The 26,676-nt window shown below is 42.3% G+C and overlaps 1 protein-coding gene across 6 annotated transcripts; it reads left to right on the top strand.

The window, feature by feature from the left end:
- Window positions 1-82: 82 nt before the first annotated feature.
- Window positions 83-24,055, top strand: Palb2 (partner and localizer of BRCA2). 6 transcript variants are annotated; one of them, XM_039107112.2, is made up of 13 exons: window positions 86-299; window positions 3,033-3,092; window positions 3,543-3,636; window positions 4,254-5,666; window positions 8,724-9,394; window positions 9,912-9,983; window positions 12,608-12,769; window positions 15,210-15,295; window positions 17,080-17,241; window positions 18,469-18,582; window positions 20,024-20,111; window positions 21,157-21,305; window positions 23,607-24,055. In XM_039107112.2, the coding sequence occupies exons 1-13, from the start codon at window positions 252-254 to the stop codon at window positions 23,815-23,817; spliced, it is 3,330 nt and encodes a 1,109-aa protein (XP_038963040.1). In that variant the 5' UTR covers window positions 86-251; the 3' UTR covers window positions 23,818-24,055. The 6 variants fall into 6 exon arrangements, 5 of the variants coding, with proteins under 5 accessions (XP_038963040.1, XP_008757934.1, XP_008757935.1 ...); NM_001191603.1 differs by having other exon boundaries at window positions 252-299; window positions 18,466-18,582; XM_008759712.4 differs by lacking the exon at window positions 9,912-9,983 and having other exon boundaries at window positions 18,466-18,582.
- Window positions 24,056-26,676: the final 2,621 nt, after the last annotated feature.

Below are 26,676 nucleotides of genomic sequence, written 5' to 3'. Positions count from 1 at the left end.
TCTCCTCTAGTCAGCCCTGCTCGATCGCTCGGCGGTCTCCAGTTGCGCGTGCGCAGAGCAAACGGCAATTTTAATTGGCCAGAGCGGGTAGCGCGCGGGACCTATGCGACTCGCCAGTCACCCAGTGAGGGTGGACTAGGTCCGTGTTTCTCCCCGGGATTCCTTCTGGCCCCAGGAAGGCTCGGTTGGGTCCCCGTGACCACAGGCTCGAGGCTGGCGACGGCTGCTCCTTGCGTTTGTCTTCCATCCCGATGGAAGAGCTTTCCGGGAAGCCCCTCAGTTGTGCGGAGAAGGAAAAGGTGCCCGGGTTGCGGGAAGGGTGACCCAGGGCTTTAACTTGGGTTTTCAAGCCTGGTTCCTGTATCTGAGGCAGTGTCCTCCGACATACCTTCCATGAAAAGTCATTGAGACAAGCGCGCTGCTCTCGTGGTGAAACTTAAAATGCAAATTAGCCAAACCCAACTTCTAGTGGCACTGCATAAATATTAGGTGTAAAAGTTTACATATAGGTAAACCTAGAGGCCCTCTTCTGCATAAACATTAGGTGTAAAAGTTTACATATAGGTAAACCTAGAGGCCCTCTTCTCATCCTCTCCACCCCTGCCCCTTCACATAAATCTTTCAGTAGTCTTGTACTTACGTTTTCGTGTTTGTGTATTTAGGGCTTGACCTCCAAAATAGGAGAAGGGGATGTTCATAATGTATACTCTGGTTGGTTCTGCAACTGATTTTCTCTAAGTTTAAGACCCACTTTGGAACAGGACGAAGGGAAGAAAAAATATAAGTATTACATATAATGAGTAGTTATTCTCTGTGTGTGTGTGCATACAAATTTAGTGTAGTAGTTTGGAAGAGCTCTCATTTCTTTCCAGCTCAGTATATTCTCCTGCAAGACTTAAATATTGCTTGTGTGTTCTTGAGCTTGCTGTGCAAAGTTAGCATTCACGTTAATTTGCCCTATCCTGTCTTACCTTAGAAGGGTGGTAAAGATCATTTACAAGTAAACAAGATAACCCCCACTTACTGATTGAGGACATGATAACAACAGAAGTTAAGAGCACAGACTCTGGGCCTTCCTAATGCTGTGACCCACCCTTTAATACAGTTTTCATGTTGTGAGGATCCACGACCGTAATTTCATTGCTACTTCATGACTATAACTTGCTACTATTAGGCATCAAAATGTAAATCTGTGATATGAATCCCCTCAGGGGTCTGGAGCCACAGCTCTAGGTACTGCCTAGGGGATTTAAATGGAGCAGTTATAAATGGCAGCACCCTGGAGGAACTACTTATTCTCTGTTTAGTTTGCATATCTATAAAAGGAAGGTGATTATATAGTAAAATCTACTTATTAGGGTTATCGTGAGTGTTAATTGAGTTAATGGACATTAAAGTCATCCCTAGGACCAACTGAAGCAAATTATGATGGTATCAGCCATTTTTGTTACTGTGTGTCTGAGAATGGATGGGCTCTGAAGTCCACACCATGCTCGGGGAACTGAGGTGGGCAAAGTGCTTAAGAAAAGTTTAAAAAGTTTAAGTTGTTAGTAACTTTCACTGCAGCTTTTTTTGCTGCTTTTTGGTCTGTAGAGGCTTTTTTTTTTTTTTTTTTTTGACTGAATACAAAACAGTTACAGTGCACTGTAACTGTCTTCAGACACACCAGAAGAGGGCATCAGATCCCACAGATGGTTGTGAGCCACCTCGTGGTTGCTGGGAATTGAACTCAGGACCTCTGGAAGAGCAGACAGTGCTCTTAAGAAAGGACCTTGTATCCCAGGCCAGTCTTCAACTTACTAGGAAGCTAAGGATGACCTCCCAAGTGCTGGGGTTACGGGTGTTCACCAAAAATCTGGGTTTATGCGGTGCAGAGGATCAAAGCGCATGCTCGATGAGCATTCTGCCAAGCAAGATACATTGCTAGCCCCTTTGTGTTGTTTTAAAAGGAATATACTGAGGATAGAAATGCAGCAGTTGTCTGAAGGATGAGTGCAGGGTTCCCAAAGGAAAGACAAGGATGGCTTTGCTGCTGAGAGAGCATTTCAACCACAGAAGCTAAGGAGACAGAGAGAAGCTAAACTTTCAGGGACTGGTAATTTAGCATAGCCTAAATGAACTTATTTGCAAAAGCATTGTAGAAATGCCTGCTGCGTGCCTGGCTTGGAACTCACTGGCTTTCTTCTATGTATTCTTCAGATGTATGAGCCAGGTCTGCCATGGAGCTTTCCTAGTTGTGGGGTCTATAATAATTACACATACACTGTTTTCACAAGACTAATTCCTTCCTTTAGATCTAGGTGCAAGTGGTAGCACTCAGAATGCCTCCATGACTACACTCCTTGAAGTAGTTCCTAAAGTTCCTACAGGAAGCTAGTTACTTATGTCACCCAGATTAATCTAGGTACTTCTTACTATGACAGATCTTATCTGTGCTCTTGAATGTTATCTGCATTCCTCATTACAAGTAATTGCCTTAACCACCTTGTACCTCAAGTACCAGAGATAACTAACACTGCGTATGTCACTGAGGGGTGAGTATTGGTTACTATTGCAAGTTCCTGGACCATTGATAATGAGCATTTATTGGTTGATTGACTATGGTAACAGCCAGTCCCTGCTTTTCAAAGTGATGGAAAGATACAAGAGAAAATGGACAGCATAGCGAATGGTGCAGTAAATTTTGAGAAGAGCACAGAGGAAAAGAAGAATGTCTAAACTTGGTTTGAGCAAGAACCTTGAAGTCCATCCTAGGAAAGAAATCCTGCAAACTGAGGCTTGAGGAATCCATAGGAATTGCTCCATATGACAGGAAACCACCATGAAAGTCCTAAGACAGCTTGGTCCTTTGTAGGAACTGAGAAAAGGTTTGAGTGGGAAACCTCTCTTCCTGTACTGATCTTGCTGAGGGATGATGCTATTGAGCTATGCACATTGGGCACCATATGCAATCTCAGGCCCTATAGGCACTATATCCATTCCCTCTGATCTCACCTTTCCTCTGCTCAGAATTGTTAATGTTTTTCTTCCAGTTGAAGGAAAAGCTAGCATTTTTGAGAAAGGAATACACCAAGACACTTGCTCGCCTACAGGTGAGTGAATCATAGTTGGTCAAATTAAAGTGTTGCACAAACTATGTAAAAGGTTTTGTTGGTCTGGTTTTGGTTTTGAAACATGGCTTCACTGTGTAATCCATTTTGATTTATACTCATAAACCTGTGGCCAACAAGATGGCTCAGAGGCTAAAGTCACCTGCTACCAAGCTTGACACAGTGACCTCAGTGCCCAGGAGTAACATGCTGTAAGGAAAGTTGTCTTCGGATTTCTACTAAGAAGTGCTAAGGCATGGGGGTATTTATATGTGTGCCACACACTTACACAATAAATAAAAATATAATAAAATAAGTAAACCCACAACACTGCCTCAGCTTTCAGTGTGCTAGGTGTGCACCACCTAGTGGGAAGAGAGGTTCATGATGGTAATAAAGCTTTAAGGAAAATTGATTTTTTTTTTTCTTTTGGGCTGTTTTTGTTTTCTCTAGCGTGCCAAAAGAGCTGAGAAGGTTAAGAACTCTAAGAAAGCAATAGAAGATTGTGTGCCCCAGCAGGAAATCTCCCCACAGCTAAGCCGCTCTGGTAAATTAGCCATTCACTTCCACTTGTTTTGTATTCAGTCCCCAATTGGCTGATGTTATTTTTTTCACAGCCCACGGAAAAGAAGCAATAGAGTTAAGTAACACAAAATTTACTTTGTACAATTCAAGCAATACCCAGTGTTCAGTTGGATTGCCAATTTAGTTGCTTTTTTTTTTTCTCCTCAAATTTTCAGAACTATATTCAGTGTTATAATTGGAAAAATGAGTTTTGTTTTTTTTTTTTTCTTTTTTTCGGAGCTGGGGTTCGAACCCAGGGCCTTGCGCTTCCTAGGCAAGCGCTCTACCGCTGAGCTAAATCCCCAGCCCGAAAAATGAGTTTTTAACTCGTAGTTATTTTTAAATTTATTTTAGTTACGATTTTTTTTTAATGTGATGTTTTTCCACAGAGCTATAAATAGCCTGGTACTTACAATGTTTCCTAGGCTAGCCTCATACTCATGGCAGGCCTTCTACCTCAGTCTCAGAGCTACTCTTTGACTAAAAATGCTGTTTGAATGGCTATGTATATATTTCTATGTATATATGGGTCCGTTTTTGATTCTCTTGTGACTACCTGGTCTTATTTGAGTCTCATTTATACATACTTTCCCCCCGCAGAACCTATAAATAAAGGCTTTCCTTGTGACGCTTCGTTACAAAGCGACCATCTTGATGAGGAGACTGGAGAAAACATCTCTCAGATACTTGATGGTGATCCTCAGTCCTTTAACTGTGAAAGTGGCCAAGAAGTCTTACATACACCAAGAGCAGGTGACATCCAAGGACAATTTTTACATAGCACCAGCAGCCCTGATGGTAAGAAAGGGCAGAGTGCATTTCCAGGGACAACAAAGAAGCTGCGGAAGAGATCATCTGTTTTACAGGAAAAGGACGATTTCTTTGACACTAGTTCTCTTGTGCTCCCTGGTAGGCACCAAAAAAGACAGGAAACAGTCAGTAGCAAGAATCCTAGGGCCCCAGAAATTGAAAAGACTCACCTTTTATGTCTGAAGTCTCAAACTCCTGACCCTCCAGCCCTTGTTACAGAAATTGATGGAGGGGGTAGATTAATTGTACCATCTGGCAAATCAGAAAGAGGTATTGATACACCTGTGAGAGGAAACAATGTCTCTAGGGAGACTACAGTTCCTTCATGTACTGCTTCAGACAGCAATCATAGTGGACACCTTGAACTTACACCTCCTAACAGTGGCTGTAAAATTACTACTCAGGGCCCCGCTTCATCCATAAACCTGGTGGCACAAGACAAAAAAACGACTATTTTTACAGATAACCCAGTAGTATATAAACCTGTGAGTGCTGGCAGTCAGCTGCCAGGAAGTCCTAATTCGTGTTCTGTAAATGACCTCACTCACAGTAACTTGCCAGCAAATACTACCCCAAACTCTAGATCTTTAAAATCTCCTGATAACATTGTTGATGGGAGAAATGAAAATCTTGAGGAAGATGAAATTGTTGGTCTATCTGAGAACCTCAGCCCAGCAGCAGTCTCTCCTCCCTCCACAGAAAGTCAAATACATTCTTGTACGATGCTTGAAGGCCTTCTGTTTCCTGCAGAGTACTATGTTAGAACAACCCGTCGTATGTCAGATTGTCAGAGGAAAATAGCTCTGGAAGCTGTAATTCAAAGTCATTTGGGTGTCAAGAAGAAAGAGCGTAAAAAGAAAAACAAAGCAACTAAAAATCTAGTCCTCTCCAGTGAAGAAACTGACCAAAGTGAAAGTGGTATGTTGGACACCAGCATAGGACACTCAAGTTCAGAAAGCCTCTCTCAGAAACTAATCTCACCAGTTGAGGTCAGCTCTCCTCTGGGACCTGCCAACAACAGATCTAAGAAAGCCACTGCACGGCCACCAGGTAGAGGGCACAGAGAGAAACGAACATCAGCCTGCACCTCCACACTGGGTCACCATCAGCTGCTTTTCCCTCCTTGTGCCGCCCTGGCTGTTAACAGGACCAGGGGCAAATTCACAAAGCATAAGTGTCAGAACAGAGACGTGATTATTCATGGTAAGAATCTAAGGCAAGTCAGATTGCGTTTGATGACACTTGGTGTGACAGCAGATCGTCACTGTGTACCTGGTACATGTAAATACTGTTCAGTATTAACTTACTGAATCTCCCATCACTGCCCTAGTCAAGGCAGTGATCATCTTCATCTTCAGTTGAGGAAAGTAAGGCAGAGGGAGGGTACAGTATGGCACCAGAGGTCAATGGTATGCTTGAAAAACTCAGCAAAGGTGCTTACTTACACTAATACCTAGTCAGGTACAGCACAGTCTCATCCACTTTAGAATCTAAGGTAAGTGTTACTCTCCAAAGTACCTCATAGGTTCCATAGTAAAATGGAATATGTATTAGGTAAAACTACAGAAAAAAACTCATATAGTAGAAAGTCTGAGAACTTTTATGGATAACATAACTGTTGTCTGTAGAACATAAGATTTCAGAACAGCAAACAAGAATTTAACAAGCTTTTTACTCATTTTCTGAGAAGTTAATCATACCTGATAAACAACAGGAAAGTTGGATCACTGGGGCTTTAAGGAGAGAATGAGCAAATGCCTGCAAATATAGGTAGTGAATATTTTGCTTGTCATTTTTCAGCTGCTCAGTTGTGGTGCAGGAGGAGCCACAGACAATGTGTAACTTACTGTGCTCTCATAAAACTTTGTGCATACACAGGGAGCAAACTGTTCATTATATGCCATTAGGCATAGATGTCCTTTACAAGCTATGATTCATTCATTTAAAAATAGGAAGCATGGCTCTTCCTTACCTTAACCAATGATACAAAAATTTACAAGAAAAGGCAAGGTATAGTATTGCATACCATTAGTCACAGCCGAGGTAGAGGCAGGTAGATTTCTGAGTTCTAGACCATCCAGGGTTACATAGTAAGACTTGTCTCAAAAAGAAAGGAAGGAAGAAAAAATATGCACACCAATAATAATCTAGAAACATTTTGTTTGGAGACAGGATCTCACTATCTAGTTCAAACTGGTTTTGAACTCAAGATCCTTCTGCCTTGGCTTCCTGAGTACTGGGCTACCTTGCCTAATTAGACATTTTGCTTTATACTTTGAAATGATCTGTTGTGACTTTATTTTCTTTATGTGTGTGTTTTTTGCCTGCCTGTGTGCTTGTGTACCATATGCATGCAATGCTAGTGGTGGCCAGAAGAGGCGTCAGATCCTCTGAGATTGGAGCACAGAAAGCTGTGAGTCTCCGTGTGATGCTTCAGTGCTCTTAACTGTTAAGCCATCTCTCCAGCTCCCTGCCATGAAAAGCCCTTTCTGTTTCCATTATCAAGTTTATTATTCATATGTAAACTTGATATTAATATAATAGATGTTTTTAAAGCATCATTTATGACAAGGATAAAACAAACCTGCAACAAAATCTGTTTTAATAACAATAAAAACAGGTCAAAGATTTTGATACTGCTTTCTGGTTTTGATTTGTTAAGGTTTTCTCTTCTCCTCCTCCTCTTCCTTTTTTTTTCTTCTCCTTCTGTTTATTTGTTTGTTTATGTATAGGAGTACACTGTTGCTGTCTTCAGATACACCAGAACAGTGTGTCAGACCCCATTACAGATGAGCCACTGTGTGGTTTCTGGGTCTTCTCCTTTCTTCTCTTTCTCCTCCTCCCTTCTTTTTTTCTTTTTTTTTTTTTTTGGAGCTGGGGACCGAACCCAGGGCCTTGCGCTTGCTAGGCAAGCGCTCTACCACTGAGCTAAATCCCCAACCCCTCCTCCTCCCTTCTTATTCCCTCTCCCTCCTCCTTCTCTTCCTCCTCCCCCCCCCCCGTGTGTGTTTGTTTTTTAATTTGAGCCAAGGTATTTCTATGTAGCTCTTGGCATCCTCCTATGTGGACCAGGCTGCCCTGGAATTCATAAAAATCCCCTAGCTCTTCCTCCTGACTGCTGGGATACAAAAGGGTGTGCATGCCTATGCCTCTTTAATCTCAAATTCAAGGCTTGGGTCACCACACCCAGCCTAGTGCGTAAGGGGTCAGGAGAGAGATGTGTTTGTCTTAAGTTGTTTATGTGCATATATGTGTAGATCTGTTCATATGACTGTAGAGTTAGAAGGGGCCAGAAGAGGATGGCTCCTGCTGGAGCTACAGTTACAGGCACTTGTGAGCCGCTTCCTCCATGCACATTCTGGGAACCAAACTATGGCCTTCTGTAAGAGCGGTACATGTTCTTTTCTTTATTTTGCCCCTTAGATTTATTTTATTTCAACTGTGTGTATGTGTATGTCTTGTGCATGTGGCTGTAGGTGCCTGCAGAGGCCAGAGATGTTGGAGCTGGAGTTACAGATGGTTGTGAGCCAGTTGATGTGAGTGCTGGGAACCAAACTCGGGCCCTTTAGAAGAGCAGTAAACACTTAATCTCTAAGATACTGCTCCAGCCCCAAAGTGCATGTTGTTAAGCACGCTCTACAGTCCCAGGGATATGGCTATAGTAAACATAGTAGGACAATAAATAAGATTAATTTTTGAGAATTAGAGCCTTTTTCTAGAGTTGACATTCACATAACATAAAATTAACTGTTTTTGTTAAGTGAGCAATCCAGTGTCATTTACTGAGTTACTCAGTGGCATGCCACAGGGAAGCCCACACCCATTAGGCACCTGTTTCCTATTTACTCTTTTCATCCCCAGTCCACATACAGCTACCAGTCTACTGCATGGTGTCTGAGGGAGAGCTAGCGTTCTGGTCACTTCATGTAAGTGGAATTATGTGATGGGTGACCTTTGCATTCCCATCTGTTTGCTTTCCCTTAGCATTGTGTCCATGCTGTAGAACATGTTGGTGCTTCCTTCCTTTCTGTGGCTGACAGCTTGCTGACCATCCAGCCTAGCTGAATCTGAGCTCCAAGCTCAGTGACAGACCCTATCCTGCAGAAATAAGATAGAGTATATGAACATACACATGTGAGAACATGCACATGTACCCCAAATGATAACATTTTATTTTTTCAGAGTAATAATAATGCTTTCATTGCACTGTGAGAACAAAATCCTAACTTTAAGGCAACTTGTCTTTTTTCACTGTCACAGACTTTGAATTACCCGATGAAGACTTTGGGCCTCTTAAACTTGAAAAATTGAAGTCCTACTCAGAAAAACTGATTGAGTCTCCTGACTCAAAAAACTGTGGTGAGAGTCTTCCTACAGAAGGAAAACATGCTGTTCTGGAGGAACTGCAGATAGATTCGGAAACAGAGGGCTTGGAAGTGGAACTCACTGTTCTACCAGGAGAAGCATGCCATCCAGGGCCAACCCTGAGATGGCAGCCAGTGAGCAAGGGCCTTTCTTCATCCATAGTGCTTTTCACTCCTACAGACACCGCTGCACCTAACAACAGTGACAGGTCTACTGCTTCCCTGTGCTCACCTGCTTTCCCCGTCTTAGGCAGGACTCCAGCTTTTGGCTCCCAAGCAACCGGTGAGAATATATCTGCTGAAGCTGGACAGCCTTGCTCTACATCCCGACCTTCTCACTTGGGAGAAACAAACAGTCTTGTTAATAAGAATAAACAGTGCGACAGTTCAGCCTGCTCACCAAAACTGGATACCAGCCTGCAAGTGTCAGGTAGGCAAGGACAAGCTACCTGTGACAGTGACTCTGGCCCCCAAGCAACACCTCTACCCATTGAGTCATTCACTTTCAGAGAAGATCAGCTTTGTGGAAGTGCATGCCTCGAGTTACATGAACATTCCACCGAACAGGTACAGTCGTTTCCTTTGTGAAATTCTCTCTGAAACGATGAAATGTCTTAGTGAATACGGACAGCACAATGTTCTCCCCATTGGCCTCTCTGTAGTCAAAAAGAGTTTCATTACATTTGTTTGAAATGTCCTCATTGTAAACCTTAAGCTCATTCTAGGAAAGTTAAGGCTAATTAAATTATGTATTTTTATCTTATATGCATTGGTGTTTTGCCTCCATGTATGTCTATGTGAGCTGTCAGAGCCCCTGGACTAGACTTAACAGACATTGTGAGCTGCCGTGAAGATGCTGGGGATGAACCTGGGTCCTCTGGAATAGCAGCCAGTGCTCCTAACTGCTGAGCCATCTCTCCAGCTCCCTAAATTATGTATTTTAAAAACACAAGGAAGGTCCTACTCTTTACTCACAGGGAAATGGTTGCATTTGCTTTTGTGCTGTTATAGGTAGCTGAGGTAGCTTTGCTGATGAGTGAGTGAGAAAGGCAAGCATCACATAGTGTGACTTCTTTTTCCACAGACTGAAATTGCAGATCTCCCTGCTTGTGACAGTTTAAGCCCAGGCAACCTACAGTTGGTTTCAGAGTTAAAGGTCAGCAAAATGTCCTGTTACTGTGTGCGTTGTATATTAAATGTGAAACATTGAATGGGTTGGCGAGGACAGCTGTTTTATTTGTTTGTTTAATATTATTAAATATATTGAGAAACAAATGCAGAAAAGCAGATTTTAATTCTTTTCACAGTATTTAGTTATGCTTTGAATTATCTATCTGAAATTTATACATCAACAACTTATTGCCAAGAACAACTTTTTTATTTTTAATTATTTTATTTTATTTTTTTTAAGACAATCTCAATATAGGCTAGCCTCTGCCTCCCAATACTGCCTCCCAAGACTGTAATGGGATTAAAGCCATGTTCTTCCACATCTGGCTTAATTTTTTTAGTGAATTTAAGTTCATTTAAATAACCTGAGTAATTATGGAAATCAGATATTTTGACAGAGTGGGGGAGAGGAAGACAGGAGTTACGCATGCCTGTGCTACTAAATGATATGATATTCTTCAAGACCGTCTTTATGATTTATAAGAAAATAGATCCTATATGGTGGCACACATTTGCAAGATCAGTGCTCAGGAGGCAAGTGGACCATGAATGAGTGAGGCCAGTCTAGGCTGCCTCTCAGATTCAAGGTCAGATTGGGCTACATAGTAAACTCTTTCTCAAGAAAAAGAAAATCTTAGTTCTGGGTTTTGATGCAGTAAATGTTTAGCTGCCACATCCAAAAAGGCGTCCAAACATTGCTGAGAATCCTGGGGATGAAGGCGAGTCTTTGGAGTCTTTCCCAGTTGAAAACCAGTGGTGCCGAGGAAGAAGGTCCAACACACAGAAGTGTTGCTGCCTGTTACTCACAGATTAGCCTCTGAGCTCCAGGCTCCTTTTCTGTAGTGGTTTTGTAGGGATAGGGCCTATGCTCTGTGGCAAAGCTGTTCTGAGGACAATTTTATTTACATATTTATTTTATTTGTTCTTCTCTTATACATTATGTCTTGGCCACAGTTTCCCCTCTATTCTTCTCAGTCTCCCTGCTCACCCGGATCCCCTCCTCTGTTTCCCTTCAGAAAAGAGCAGGCCTCCCAGGGCTGTCAACTGAATATGACTTAACAAGTTGCAATAGGCACAAGGCTGGATGAGGCAACCCAGTAGGAGGGACAGGCTCCCAAGAGCAGGCAGAAGACTGAGATAGCCCCTCACTCCACTGTTAAAGAGTTCCACAGGTACACTAACAACCAAAACCTGTCTGCAGAGGATCTAGCCCAGCCCCAGACAGAATGTGTGACTGTCACTTCAGTCTCTGAGCCCCTATGGGCTCTGCTTTGTTGATTTCTATGGGCCATGGTCTCGTGTCCTTCACTCGGGACAACTTTAATACCTTAGATCAAGATGGAACTTATCATTTTGTTCATACTTTCAAGTTTGTATATTAATGGTTCCGGGTGTTTTTCTGTCAGTGTGTATGCAGTTAAATCTTTCCATTCTCCTGTTTTTTTAACTTAATTAATTGAGACAGGGTCTCATATATACCAGACTGGCCTTGTTCTCCTGATTTAGCTGACTGTGGCCTTCCAAATGGTGGGTGTGCTGAGTTAACAGTGTGTTCTGTCGTGACTAGATAATTGGGTGCAGGGAATTAAAGCCAGGGATTGTATGTGATAGGCGAGTATTCTACCAAATGAGCCACACTTCCAGTCCTCTTGCCTCTGCCATGTGTGTTCATGCTTATTTTAAAGCAATTAGCTCTTGATTATATTGATTTCGTTTGGTGTTTGAGCTCAGGTCTCAGAGTGTCCCTCAGGCCGCCCTTAAACTTGGGATCATCTTTCTCTTTTTTTCTGGTACTCAGATTACAGGTATTCACTGCCACACCTGGTTCATTTATTGTTTTTATTTGTTCTCATTGTTTGTTTGTGTCTTTATTAACTCCTTAAGCTGTATGCTATTTTTTTATATTTTCTGATGCTGCTGCTTTGGCTATGCTTCGTGGGGTTTGACTCATAGTGCTCTCCTTGTTCTAATAAAAATGGCATTTTTGCTGGGGGATGGTGGTATACTCCTTTAATCCCAGCACTCGGCAGGCAGATTTCTCTGAGTTTGAGGCCAGCCTGGTGTACAGAGCGAGTTCCAGGATAGCCGGGGGTGAGGTTGGGGGTGGGGTTGGGGGAGTAGACATACACACACACACACACACACACACACACACACACACACACAGAGGCACTTGGGAGGCCAGCCTGATCTTTTTTCTTCAATCTTATTCTTTCTTTAACTGATGGGTTGTTCACCAGCATCTTTAATCTCCAAACAGGTTAGTTCTTGTAGGCTCGCTCTCTCTCTCTCTCTCTCTCTCTCTCTCTCTCTCTCTCTCTCTCTCTCTCTCTGTGTGTGTGTGTGTGTGTGTGTGTGTGTAGAAATTAGAATGTATTCCATTCTAGAATTACGTAGTCTAAAACCTTTTATTTAGTTCTGGGGTTAAGAGATTTTTAGGGGTTGGTTTTTCTGTGTGTGTGACATAAAATGTATACAGCTCTTTCTTATAACCTGCATAGAACTTCATTTATGTAGCTAGTATTTCTTCTCATCTTTGTAACTCATTACCTTTGGTACTTACTCTTTTCCTTAGGCAGAACTTTAACATAATATCTCCTTTTGGGTCAGAATCCTTCCAGTTCCTGCTCTGTGGATGTGAGCGCCATGTGGTGGGAAAGAGCTGGTACTAAGGAGCCATGTATCATAACTGCTTGTGAAGATGTAGTTTCTCTTTGGAAACCGTTGGATTCTATGCAGTGGGAGAAAGTTCATACCTGGCACTTCACAGAGGTATGTCCAAGCCTCAGGTCTAAAAAGTGGATCTGTGTCATTTGTGATGTGAATGAACAGTTTAACAGGGTTCTGTGACTCTTCATTGCAAACTCATGTTCCAACATTTACTGTGACTGAGACATCTCAGACTTAAAGTTTACATGGAGTACCACATGCCCACCATCTAGACTCCAGCATTACCCTAACGCTTTGTTTGCTTCATCATGCTTGCCTGCAGGTGGAGTTCTGCAGCCGGTCTATTGGGAAGCTTGCATTATTTGTCTACTGTCTAGTCTGATGGCTAAACTGCTGATAATCACATTTCTTCTTCACCAAAGCACTTTTCTATTTTCCATGTATTATCTGTATTCATCTTCATATTGGTTAAATTATTACTACTATTATCTTACTAGTGTGTGTTTGTGTTTGATATATGAGTGTGGGTATGTGCATGAGTGTGGGAGTCTGAAGACAGCTTTCAGGAATCATTCTTTCCTTCCAGTATGGGTGTCAGGGATTGAACTCAGGTCTCCACTTATATGAAAAATATTTTTACCTGTCGAACCATCTTACCAGCCAGTTTAAGATTTTTGAATCCGTGTAAACATTTATGTGTTTCTACATATTCGTTTCTTTGGTGAGAGGGGAGTATTGAGAAAGGTCTCCATGTAGCCCAAGTGGCCTTGAACTTCCCATGTACCGAAGCTTACCCTGCACTCCTGACTCGCCTGCCTTTCCCTGTCACGTGCTGGCACACAGCACATGCCTGGGTTTTCTGTATAATCATATGTTTTTGTACTCCTTTTCCTGAACTCACAGCTTTGAGTACTGGCCTTTGCACACAGCTGACAGTGAACATCTATCTGCTTAGTGACTAATAAAATTCCCTTCCTTTTTTCCTTATTCATGCTAAGCTCATGATCTGCCACTGAACTGCACTTATAGCCCCTAAACATAAAGGTGTTTTTATTTGTTTTTCCCTACCTCCCTCCTTCCTTTCTTTATGTATATGTGTATATGTATGTGTGTAGGTTGTGAATCTATGTATTCAGGTTTGAGTACATGTGTATATCACATGTCAGTCCTCAGGAGCTGTCTGTCTTGATTTTTGAGACAGGGTCTCAAACTCACTAAGTAGTCTAAGCTGAATGGCCCTTGAGCTTTAGAGATCTACCTGTCTGCCTCCCCAAAGCTAGGATTACAAGTACCTGCTACTTCACCTGACTTTTTTACACTGGATTCTGGGGGTCAGATTCTAATTTTACACTTTGATTCCTGAGCAAGCTTCCCAGCTTTTTGACACATGTTTTTAATAAAGATTTATCTTTAAGTACGAATATGTATGTTGGGGAGAATGTGTGCATATGAGTGTAGGTGCACACAGAGGCCAGAAGAGCATTTTGGATCCTCTGGAAGTGGAGTTGCAAGCAGTTGTAGGCTGTCTCAGATGCTGAGAACCAAATCCAGGTGCTCTATAAGAACAGCTCTTAACTGCTGAGTAATCTCTCCAGTCCACCCCAACTGCCCTTTGGAGGCAGAGTCTCACTGTGTTGGCCGTACTGGCCGCAGACTCAGGAACTCAGGTCTGCTTAAGCTACTCACTCCCCTAGAATAATTTTTAAATGGCACCTTAATGCTCTCTTCATCTGTTTGCTAGAATTTACTAGTTCTTGGTTGTTAGAGGCATAAATTGCATTAAATTGCACTTATTTCCTTGGTGTGATAGTATTGCTTGGCTTAAGTGTATAGTCCTAGCTACAGGAGTCTGAGGCAGGAGTGCTTGTGGCCAGTACTTTGAGCCCATCCTTGACAACATAGGGAGACCCTACCTGAAAAATTAAAATAAATACTAACCTGACTTCTAACACATATTGCTATTTAATTGTTTATTTGGTGGGGAGGGTGTTGATAGTGGTCTCATAGTGTAGCCCAAGTTTTCCTTCATTTTATGACCCCTGCTACCTTAGCTTCCATAGTACTGGACTTCTATGTCCACACTACCACATCCAGCTCATGCAGTTAGATTAGAGCTTGTAAGAAGGTTTTTCTGAGGGCCCAGGTGGAGTGGCACATGCTTTTAATCCCTGCACTTGGGAAGCACAGGCAGACAGTGAGATCAGCCTGGTATACATATTAAGTTCAGGTCAGTCAGGAATACGTAGTGAGACACCGTCTCAAAAAGGGAAAACCAGAAACCAAATCAAAACACTAAAAGGTTGTAAGAGAGGCAGACGAAGATTTTTCTGAATCTTCATATTTCACACATAGTCCTGATACCGTAAGAATTCAAGAGAATGTGATTAGGAGGCTCAGGGCCAGCCTACACAACTTACTATGACCCTATCACAAAATAAAAGTAAAAAGAAGGCTAGTAGTAATATAAAGAAGAGAAGTGTAATACATTTTTTCTAAAATATTCATGAAACTAAGTAACTGCATATAATTTTCTTTTATGTAGGTTCCAGTATTACAAATAGTTCCAGTGCCTGATATTTACAGTCTTATATGTGTAGCTTTGGGAAGTTTGGAAATCAGAGAAATCAGGTATGCAGTTTTCAAAGATTCTACATGTGCCCTCTCTCATGCTCTGGCACTCCACCATCTTTGTTCCTTTCAGTTATTTTGAATACACATTGCAACCCACACTTCAGTATTAAAAGCAGTATCAAAGCATCTTTGAGTTTCAGGTCTGGAAAGATTGCTCAGTGTTAAGGCTACTTGCTCTTAAAGAGGATTCAGGTGTGGTTCCCAGCGCCTACATAAGGTGGCACACAACTACAGTTCTAGGGAATCTCATACCCTGTCTTAGTTAGGGTTTTACTGCTGTGAACAGACACCATGACCAAGGAAACTCTTACAAGAACAGCATTTAATTGGAGCTGGCTTACTGGTTCAGGGGTTCAGTCCATTATCATTAAGGCAGGAACACGGCAGCATCCAAGCATTCACGGTACAAGAAGAGCAGAGGGTTCTACATCTTCATCTGAAGGCTGCTAGCAGAATACTGGCTTCCAGGCAGTTAGGATGAGGGTCTTAAAGCCCACACACACAGTGACACACCTACTCCAACAGGGCCACACCTTCTAATAGTGCCACTCCCTGGGCCAAGCATATACAAACCATCACACACCCTTTTCTCACCTCTCCAGGTACCTACAAATACATGTATTATACACATATACACTCAAGACACAACCACAAAATAAAATAAGTAAATCTTTTATGAAAAAAATTAGTTTAGGGCCAATCATGGTGATATACTGCAATCCTAGAATTTGGGAGACTAAAATGGGAGGGTTAAGAGTTCAAGGTCAGCAGCTGTATAAGACCCTTAAGACCTGCATAAGAACCTCACTCAAAACAATAAAACACTGAGAGTGCTGGAGAGGTGGCTCAATAGTTAACAGTGCTTACTACTCAGAGAAGACCCACAAAGAGCTCAGAGACATGACCATCTTCTGTCCTGTGGGCTCCTGTATGTGTGTTGCATACATAAACTTATGCAGGCATACACACATACACATAAAAGTTTAAAAAAAATTTCAGGGGACTGGAAAGATGGCTTAGCTATTAAGAGTGCATACTGCTCTTACAGGAGAACCGAAGTTCAATTTTCAACACCTTTATAGGGCAGCTTAACAACCACTTGTAACTCTAGCTTGAGGGGATCTGATATCATCTTCTGACTTCTACAGATACTTCACTCAGGAGCACATACCCACACACAGGCACACAAATATATGTAATTGAAAATAAAAGTAATTTATCTTAATCATAGAAGAATTTGAATTTTGATACAGGCATGGTGGCACACTGAAGGAGAATTGTTAGGGTACCCTGGGTTACATGAATCTCTCTCAAAAATTTATCTAGCTGAACATGATAGTACAAGCTTTTAATTCCAGTACTCAGGAGACAGAGACAAGCAAATCTCTGAGTTTGAGGCCAGCCTGGTCTACATAGCAACTTCAAAGCCTGCCAGAGCTACATAGTGTCTCAAAAAAAATCTAGTGGCTAGAGAGGTGGCTTAGCAGTTCAGAATACAACACCCATGTAACAATCCAACTGCCCTGCAGACACCTGGAGTTCTGGCTCCCGGAGAGTCTAAGCCTTTTAGCCTTCTGGTATCAGGACCCACATCCATATGTATGCCTACACTTAAACACACACACACACACACACACACACACACACACACACTAAAATCCTTAAAAAATGAAACCATGTGTAGACTGACATCTATGATTGAAGTTGCTATTTAAAATTTATACTCAGTGCCTTATTGCCCACGGCTTACTCCTGGCTTCTGAAATTTGTGTTTGGTGTAGGGCGTTGCTGTGCTCCTCTGGTGATGAATGTGAAAAGCAAGTCCTCCTGCAATCTGGAGACATAAAAGCTATGCTTGGCCTGACAAAGAGGAGACTGGTTAGTAGCACTGGGACCTTTTGCAATCAACAAATACAAATCATGACATTTGCTGAAGATGGAAGGTAAGAAAAGTATTGATTGGTCTTCTCTGTCCTGTAAGAAAGGCATTTTATCTCAGGTTTCAGGGAAAGTGGATGCCTAAGAACCTGATTTTCTCTGCTGTAGGTGTGGTAGCAAGCATGGCCAAGGAACAGTTACCTTATTCCTCGCTTCCTTGCCTGTCTAGATGTAACCTGCAGACATGCACTTCTAGCTCTAAGCTATTTCTCATGCTCTAGACCTGTGTGCTTGTTTAATAGTCACCTCTCAGGTCCTTCAGAGTCAGCACGTGGCAACCTGAACTAAAACGTTTTTTCCTTTTGTTATGTCTTATCCTTTGCCAGTTTATTTCATATTAGTCCTGGGGATGGGACTCTGTTACTGAGCTCTACCTCAGTCTGTTTTCTTCACTGCTTTTGTCCTTCCTCATAACAGAGGGGAGGAATCTTATTTGTCATTATTAGCCCCAAACCAACATGGCAATCTGGGCAAGAGACCAGTGAGTCCTTAAATCAAGGAAATGAACTATATGTGGTGGTTGGTACACACCTGCAGAAGCTGGGAGGGTTGGAGTGAGGGAGTCAGCCTGGGCTATACAACGAGTACTGGACCAGCCTGGACAGCAAGGTGACCCTGGCTCTAATCAAACAATTGCCAGGAAGTGTTGGTAGAGAAGGAAAGAAGACAGATTTGTGAGAAGTGAGTGTAGAGAGTGAATAGACCTGCTGATTGAGTTCCTGAAGAGGAAGGGACAATGATGTCAGTGTTCAGGGTTGGTCACCACATTGATTGGTAGTTCAGATATTGAGGTAGGAATGGAAGAAAAGAGATTTAAACAGAATGTTTATTAGATTAACATTGGCTAGAGTGAATTTGAGGTGATTGTAGCATGTTCAAGAAGATGAGTTTAAAAAGGTGTGTTTATTGTAGAAAATGTAGAACATGTATCTTCTAGTTGAAACTTTTTTCTGGTATTGTTGGTTTTTATTTTATTTATAGTAAATAAATAAAATAATTTAACAAAGTAAAGATTTTATTTATTTATTTTATATGAACGTTCTATCTGCATGTACACCCGCATGCCAGAAGAGGGTGTCAGATCACATTGTAGATGGTTGATGGGAATTAAACTCAGAATCTCTGGAAGAGCAGCTCTCGTTTAGTGTTGTATAGTCTAGTAACGTATAGAAGAACTACTTAGAAATTGTTTTGGTTCAAAGTGATTTTCAGTACTGTTTTAAATACAGCAGCAAAGATGAACAGCTTCTGATGCCTCCTGATGAGACTATACTGACTTTCGCTGAGGTCCACGGGATGCAGGAAGCCCTGCTTGGTACTACCACTGTGAACAGCATTGTGATCTGGTAAGCTTTCGCTCTCTATGTGAATGTGCCTCTGCCTTACAATTGTGAAGGTTAGCTATGCTGGGCATGGGCAGGGTCTGGTGGTCTATTCATGTAATCCCACAGCTGGACATGAGGAAAGATGCTGCCTCAGAGAAAGAGAGACTGCAGACAGACATGACTGTGGTTTTCTCTTTTCTACTGTTAGAAGCTTTGTCCTTGTCTTGCCAAGAAAACGAACCTTAAGTGGAAAAGAACACCTTCGAACTGTTTCTAAGATGCAGAGTCAGGGGCTGGCTCAGCAGTTAAGAGCACTGATTGCTCTTCCAGAGGTTCTGAGTTCAATTTCCAGCAACCACATGGTGGCTCACAACCACCTGTAACTCTAATTTCGAAGGATCTGAAGTCCTCTTCTGCCCTCCGTGGGCTCCAGCCACATACTTAGTATACAGATATATGTGCAGGCAAAACATCTCGACTGCTCCAAAATAAATATTCAGTAAGTCTTGCAAACAGACAAGCAGGCAAGCATATGTGTAAGTTAAGAGATTTAGGTGGTGTTTGGGGAGACAAATCATAATAGTGAGTGGTATAACTTGTAGCTGTCTTCAGGGAGTTGGTGGAAGATACTGAGTAGAATGAGAAGAGGTTATCCACAGTATAGCAGAGTCCATTCAAGGCTAAACTATCAAGTTCAATTTTTGACAAAGTTAACCTGCCATTACACTTTTAATAAGGGTGTATAAGGACTAGACGTGGTGGTGCATGGCCTTTATCTTAGCATTCAGGAGGTAGAGGCAGGTTGATCTCTGTGAGTGTGAGGCCAGCTTGTTCTACATAAGGAGTTCTAGACTAGCTTAGGCCACCTAGTGAGACATTATCTCAAAAAACAAGAAGTAATATATGAAGTGTGGCTAAACAAAATGTAGTGCTCTATCCCTTAGTGACTTCCTGTTGTTACCTCCAAAATAGTTGGTAACAAATTAAGAACATTATATCTGAACCAGGCATGGTGGTGCAGGCCTATACCAGCCCTGACAGGCTGTGGCTGGAGGAGCACACGTTTTAGACTGCAGAGTGACACTTTATCTTTAAAAGGAAAAGGGGTTGGGGATTTAGCTCAGTGGTAGAGCGTTTGCCTAGCAAGTGCAAGGCCCTGGGTTCGGTCCTCAGCTCCGGGGGGAAAAAAAAAAGGAAAAGAAGGGGGCTGGAGAGACGGCTCAGTGGTTAAGAGCACTGACTGCTCTTCCAGAGGTCCTGAGTTCAATTCCCAGCAACCACATGGTGGCTCACAACCATCTGTAATGGGATCTGGTGCCCTCTTCTGGTGTGTCTGAAGACAGCACAGTGTACTTATATATAATAAATGAATAAATCTTAAAAAAAAAAAAGGAAAAGAAGTATACTATGTGAAAATCATTTTACTAAAAGAATGTAATAACCTCACTTATTTGATGTCTAGGAATTTAAAAACTGGCCAACTCCTGAAAAAGATGCACATTGATGACTCTTACCAAACTTGTGTCTGTCACAGAGCCTATTCTGAGATGGTGAGTAGTGACCCAGGGCCATTCAGTTTGTGTTATTCGTTGGTCTCACTAGTGGGGGAGCATCAGTGGCTTTCAGCATGCCCTCCCACTGTCTTGTCTTTTCAACACTGGATGGCAGTGTGCTTTGCTTTGCTTCATTTTGTTTTGAGATGAGTTCTCTTGTAGTTTAGGCTGCCTGAAACTATGTACTAAGTAAGATGACCTTGAACTTATGATTCCCCCTGCCTCTACCTCTCTAGTGCTGGACTTTCTGGCACAAGACAGGCACTCCCTTGACTGAGCTACATTCCTAGCCTGTTTGTTCTTTTTGAAATTTATAAATAAAAATGTGTTAGTGCAGTGTGATTGCTTGTCACATTTTCTGCCTGTATGACTTAAAGACCCACTTCCAAACTGTGAATTTTGTCAAAATATTATCCCTGTTATCAAGCTTGACCCTGACTACTTAACAAAGAAAAAGGGGGGAAAATCATGATGTAGCCCGGATTGGTTTAGAACCTAGTATGTAGCTCAGACTATCTAGCTTTTATAATCTGTTACGAGGGTTGAATCTGTTTCTAGAATGTAGCTGTTTGCTTGTTTGTTTCCGTTTAAGTAACTGGCATACTTGGGTATATACCAATTACTCACTGACCTTCAAAGCAAGGAAGGGCTTACGTGGGTTTTTCCATATAAACCACAGATGATGGTTTCTTTTTGTCACTTTGTGGGACTTCTGAGAGTTTGTTTATAAATGAGTACTTCCAATTTGAAGATTCCTTGTATGTGTTTCTGTGACGTCCGTATTTGTACCAGCCTTTCCCACTGGACGGCACAAGGTGTGTCTAAAGTATAGGAACCTGAGAAGTCTGCTGGACTCATGATTGTCAAGACTGGTGAGGCTCCAGAAGCCCAGTGTGGCAGTCACCTCAGCTGTGCGGATGAAGGGAAGGCAGTGGTTATATCCCGCGTGTTGAGGAGTCTGGATCATTCCTTCTGCGCTGGTTTTGTCACCACCGCCCACATACTCTTGATGGTCGTGTTGGTTATTTCTCTCCTACAACAGGGGCTCCTGTTTATTGTTCTGAGTCATCCTTGTGCCAAAGAGAGCCAGGCCTTTGGCAGCCCCGTGTTTCAGCTGCTGGCAATTAACCCTATGACAGCTCAGAGTGTGGGTGTTCTGCTGTGCTCCCTTCCTCAGGGGCAGGCTGGAAGGTAAGTGTGTGACTACTGTTCAAGGGTGAGGTAATTTTGAAGGCACTATGCTGGGTACTTTTGTGTCACTAAAATCTAGAATAGAAAACATGAGATGCTAAAGACTATTGGGTACAGAGGTGGTTCACTGGTAGAGTTTTTTTTATAGAAAACATTCCTTTGATTGTTTTTTTTTTGAAGATTTATTTATTTTATATATATATCTGAGTACACTGTAGCTGTCTTCAGACACACCAGAAGAGGGCATCAGATCTCATTACAGATGGTCGTGAGCTACCATGTGGTTGCTGGGAATTGAACTCAGGACCTCTGGAAGAGCAGTCAGTGCTGTTAACCGCTGAGCCTCTGTAGCCTTGACTATCCTGGAGCTCAAGATTAATCTGCCTCTGCTTCCAAGTGCTTGGACTAAAGCCACTGCCACCTGGCTTAAAATATTTTCTTAAAACTTGTGTTGTTTTTAGTTACTTGTGCATGTGAAGCGTGTGTGTACAAGTTCAGGTGACTGAGAAGGCGGGAGATGTTGGCTCCCTAGAGCTGGAGCTCCAAGCGCCTGTGAACCACCTGATACAGGAATGGAGACTGAACCAGGCCTCTGCAAGAGCCACTATTGAACGTCAGCACTCGTAAAACATTCTCTTTAAGGAAAGACAGGATCTGAACATGGAGAGATGGATCACCAGTAATCAGTGCACGGCTACTACTGCAGAGGACAACTATAACTACTTATAATGACAGCTCCAAAGGATGTTTCTGGCCTCTAGACATCAGTAGTCACACGTACATTCCTACCCACAAACACATAATTTAAAATAAATATGTTTTTTAGGAAGACCTACAGACCTTTTAAATGGACTTCAGGAAGGTCTTTTCAATATAAGGTGTAGTTCAAATTCTGGATTTTTGGTTTCTTTTAAAAAAAAAACACACAGAAATATTATATGTGCTCATTTTAATCCTAGGTGTGGGGGTACAGGGCTGCGACTGTGATTTGCCTCGTGCTCTAGCAGAGGCGTGGTTTTCTGACTGCAGATAGCGTCTGCCATTGTGTGATGTTTGGAATTCTGGGGACTAGTCAAAGGGTACATAGATGCTAGAGCACTGAAAGAAGGGGCTCGTGGTGGATGCTGTTGGGTGTAGTTTGTCAAGTAGTCAGGTGCAAAGAGACAAAAAGAAGAAATTAGATCTAACTGAGAAGATCAAACATGCCCCAAGGTACTCGACGCCCCTTGTCAGCAGGAAGTAGTCTAAGGATATCACCCCTTTCCTTTCTCCTCTATCTTTAGGGGGTTGAAAGGGAAGAAGAGGAGTGGTGAAGGGTGGAAGGAGAGACCCCACAAAGTAGCCCAGGGTCCTATTACAGGCTTGAAGATGTCAGGATTCCCTGGAACTGGAGTTGGGATGGTTGCGAGCTGCCGTGTGGGTGTTGGGAATCAAACTATATTCCTCTGGAACAGCAGCCCAAGCTGCTCTTAACTGCTGACTACTTCTCATCCCGAGGCCCCAAGGTACCTTTTTCAGGTACCTATTTCTCATCCTCACAACAGCGCCATGAAGTAAATGTCTTACTATCCTCATCTACTGATAAGGTTAATTTGCTCAGGGTCACACAACACGTAGTTGTCTTTAGAATTTAAGCCCAGGCACAGACTACAGAGCCTTTGCTTTTGGTTTTGGTTTTGGTTTTTTTGCTTATTTTTTACATTTTTAAGTGGGTGTAGAGGTCTGAGGACAATGTGGGTTCCATGGGTCAAATTCACATAAATAAAAACATAGACAATAAATAAGTCAGTATCTTTTTTTTTTTTTTTTTTTTTTTTTTTTGAGAAAAGAAGTAAGAAAAAACTGGGAATATAGTTCAGTGGTAGAATCTGGCATGGTGTCATGTTTATAGGTTCTAAGGACCCCTAAGACTACCAAAAACTGAGGCAGCCTCAAAAATTTGCGGGAGAGTGCGGTGTTTCAGGGAAACTGTGAGCTAGTGCTGGGCAGTGTAAGAAGCGGCCACTGAACGGTGCTGTCCCGGCCAGCAGCCATCTTGTACAGGCATTCGGTGACAGCAGGCTTGCTTTTGGCTGATTCTTAGGAGCATCTTTTTTTTCCTTCAAGCTTTAAGTTTAGTGTTCTCCATTTAGTTAATACATTTTGTTGGAGGCATGTGTCATGGTAAGTGTGCGGTAGCCATCCTGGGGATCCTGGGGATTAAACGTGGGTGTTTAGTGAAGTGCCTGTCCCACAGAGCCATTTCTGAGTCCTTGAAGCCTTTGATGTGAGATCTGAATTGTCTCCTCTACTTTGTCTTAGGTTCCTGGAAGGGGATGTGAAAGATCATGTTGCAGCAGCAGTCCTGACTTCTGGGACAATTGCCATTTGGGATTTGCTTCTGGGTCACTGCACGGCTCTCCTCCCACCTGTCTCTGACCAGAGTTGGTCTTTGGTTAAATGGTCAGGTACAGATTCTCACCTGTTAGCCGGACAAAAGGATGGAAATATATTCATATACCGCTACTTTTAAGAGGCAAATAGGTGTTTCCTCTATTTTTTTTTTTTTAAGAATACAATATCTTAATGACATTTTATGTGATTACTTGAATGTATTTCCCACAAACTTAATTTTATTCTGATGGTGGCACTACTGACTGAACGTTTGCTTATACTTACTTTCAGGTTAATGGTTTTAAGTCATTCTTTGCACATCTGCTATTACAGCTGTACATATGCAGTAAATGTTAATAAATATTTATTTTGATACATTCTGCTTGTCTTGTTCTACTTTTTTTTCCCAGTCTGTTCTTATCAGTTCAAAAATAAGAAATACTTACAAGGCTGGGGAAGACTGCTCAGTTGGTAAAATGTTTGCGTGTGTATGACTTCATTTACCAGTGGGAAATGGCATAATGACACAATTGTAATCCTAACACCAGGAAGGCAAAGACAACTAGATCTCTAGGGCACACTGGTCAGCCAGTGAAAGAAAAGACAAAGGTAGATGATACCTGAGGAATACCTGGCCTCATGTGCACTGGTGCATGTATAGCACACACACAAAGGTTGCGTAGACAACTAGAATAGTCGATAATATTTGCGCAATAGGAATATTTCAGTTAGCTTAGAATGCTAGCAACTTTTTGTTGTTTTTAACTTATTTATCTATACAATGCATTTTGATTATATTAACCTCTTGTTTATTTACTTGTTTTGTTTTTACATAAATGTGTCTGTGTGCGCGCGCGCAGTCGCTCACACTTGCTGTACATACATGCCACAGTGTACTTGTGGAAGTCAGAGGACAGCTTACAGTGGCTCTTCCCTTTCACCATGTGGGATATAGGGACCTTTTATGTGCTGAGCTATTTCCAGGATCGGTCCAGGTAGCCAGGGGTCTTGTGTAAACTTCACTGTGCAAGTAAAGAAGAGAGACTGAGCTGTAAGCAGATCAGGCTGGACGCTGGCTCCTGGTGAGCAAAGGTTCTGTCTGGGAAGGCCAAGAATAAAGGTGGGTTGATAAGTGATGGAATCAGTAATTGTTACCTTGTTTTTGTTTGTTCTTTGTTTGTTTGGGTTGGTTTGTCTTTTTTTTTTTCTTTTTTCCTAGAGCTAAGGTCGGAACCCAGGGCCTTACCACTGAGTTAAATCCTCAACCCCTGGTATCAGTAATTCTAAGAAGAGGATTCATTTGAGTATTTAGAAATCACCCAAAAAGAATGCTTAATAGGTAACGATATAGAACTGTGAAAGTCAAAGTCAGATTCAAGTAGGAATTAACTCCTCTGAAACACACTGGTTCTGAAAACTTGAAAATTTAAAATTAGGGGTGGATTAAAGGTACCATTCTAAGACGGATGTTTAAACGGTGAGGGAAATTGAATGTGTTTATATATTTATTTCAGATACAGTACATGCAGCCTGGGACTCACAATGTCAGCCGTTTGTCTCAGACTTAGAAGCATTCCATTCCTCTTCTTCCCAGGTGCCAGTTTGAGCTTCCAGGTTTGAAAAAAGAAAGGGGGTGTGCAGGAGATAGAGTCTAGAGGAGTAGGTCAACAGTGAGTAGAAAGTGAGTGAGTAAATGCAGGTTATTTCAGGTTGGAGAAATGGCTCAGTGGTTAACAGCACTGACTGTTCTTCCAGAGGTCCTGAGTTCAAATCCTAGCAACCACATGGTGGCTCACAACCATCTGTAATGGGATCTGATGCCCTCTTCTGGTGTGTCTGAAGACAGTTACAGTGTTCTCATATACATAAAATAAGTAAATAGATTTTTATTGTAGGTTATTTCTTAAACAAATGAATCTTAAATAATGACTCTTAAAGAAGTTTGACCATGACAAGATGCAATGGTCGCACCAGAAATATATAAAGATGAGTGGAAGGGGTCTCTGACTTTGATTTTAGATTAGGAGAAACAAGCATGTTTATGGGTTCATGGAAAAGAACTAGACAGACTGTTAAAGGTAGGAAAATGCATAAGGACCTCATAGTGCTTGCTTGGCATGCACAGGATAGTGAGTTAAAACAATAACAGGAGGGGATGACAGTAGAGCTGAGACATTAGAAGCAAGGAGGGCACCTGGTGTGCTGCTGGGCTGTGAACAAGAGCAGACCCTGGAGGTGCTACTCACTCTGACAAGAGTTCTACTCAAAAAGGCCCTGCCCTCTTTTGTCATTTTCTTTAAATATTTTCAGATGGTTTTGCTATGTGGCCAAGCCTGACCTTGAACTCCAAGTCCTATTTCGCCCTGCCAAGTGCAGGGATGAGGGGTGTGCACATGTGTGCCTGGCTTGTCTAGGACTTCCTCTCACTCCTCTTCCCAACCTGCAGATCCTCACCAGTATCCTCAGAGAGAAGCACAGGAGATAGTGCAGCAGAAGTTAGCCCTCATTAGGAGAGCTTATCTTTAGATGAATTGGTCTTAACACACAGGAGTCGGTTCTAGAGAACTGGCTCTGGCGCGGGAGTCAGGGGAGAGTGTCTTCTGTGGTTTGGTCCTATGGTTTTAAGTGGTTTAGAGAGGCTCTCCAACTTTTTTTCGTGGTGCCCTTAGAGGCCAGAAAGGGCATCAGATCGCCTAGACCTGGAGTTATGAACGGTTGTGAGCTACCAGTGTGAGTACTGGGAATTGAACCTGGGTCCTTTGAACTAGCAGCCGGTGCTCTTGACGCTGAGCCATCTCTGCAGCCTCCTTTTTTGTTTGGTTTGGTTTGTTTTTGAGATCAGGTGGTTTTGCTATCTAGAGTCACTATCTTCCTGCCTCAGTTTCCCAGGTCCTGGATACCAAGTGCCACCAAACCTTGCCTTTTTTCCTTTCCTCTTTCTTAGATGGTGTCTCCTGTGTCACAGGCTGGCTTCAAACGAGCCATCTTGTCAAGAATG

This window comes from Rattus norvegicus, chromosome 1 (genome assembly GCF_036323735.1).
Source record: "Rattus norvegicus strain BN/NHsdMcwi chromosome 1, GRCr8, whole genome shotgun sequence".
NCBI lineage: Eukaryota > Metazoa > Chordata > Mammalia > Rodentia > Muridae > Rattus > Rattus norvegicus.
This window is presented reverse-complemented; position numbering and strand designations above follow the sequence as displayed.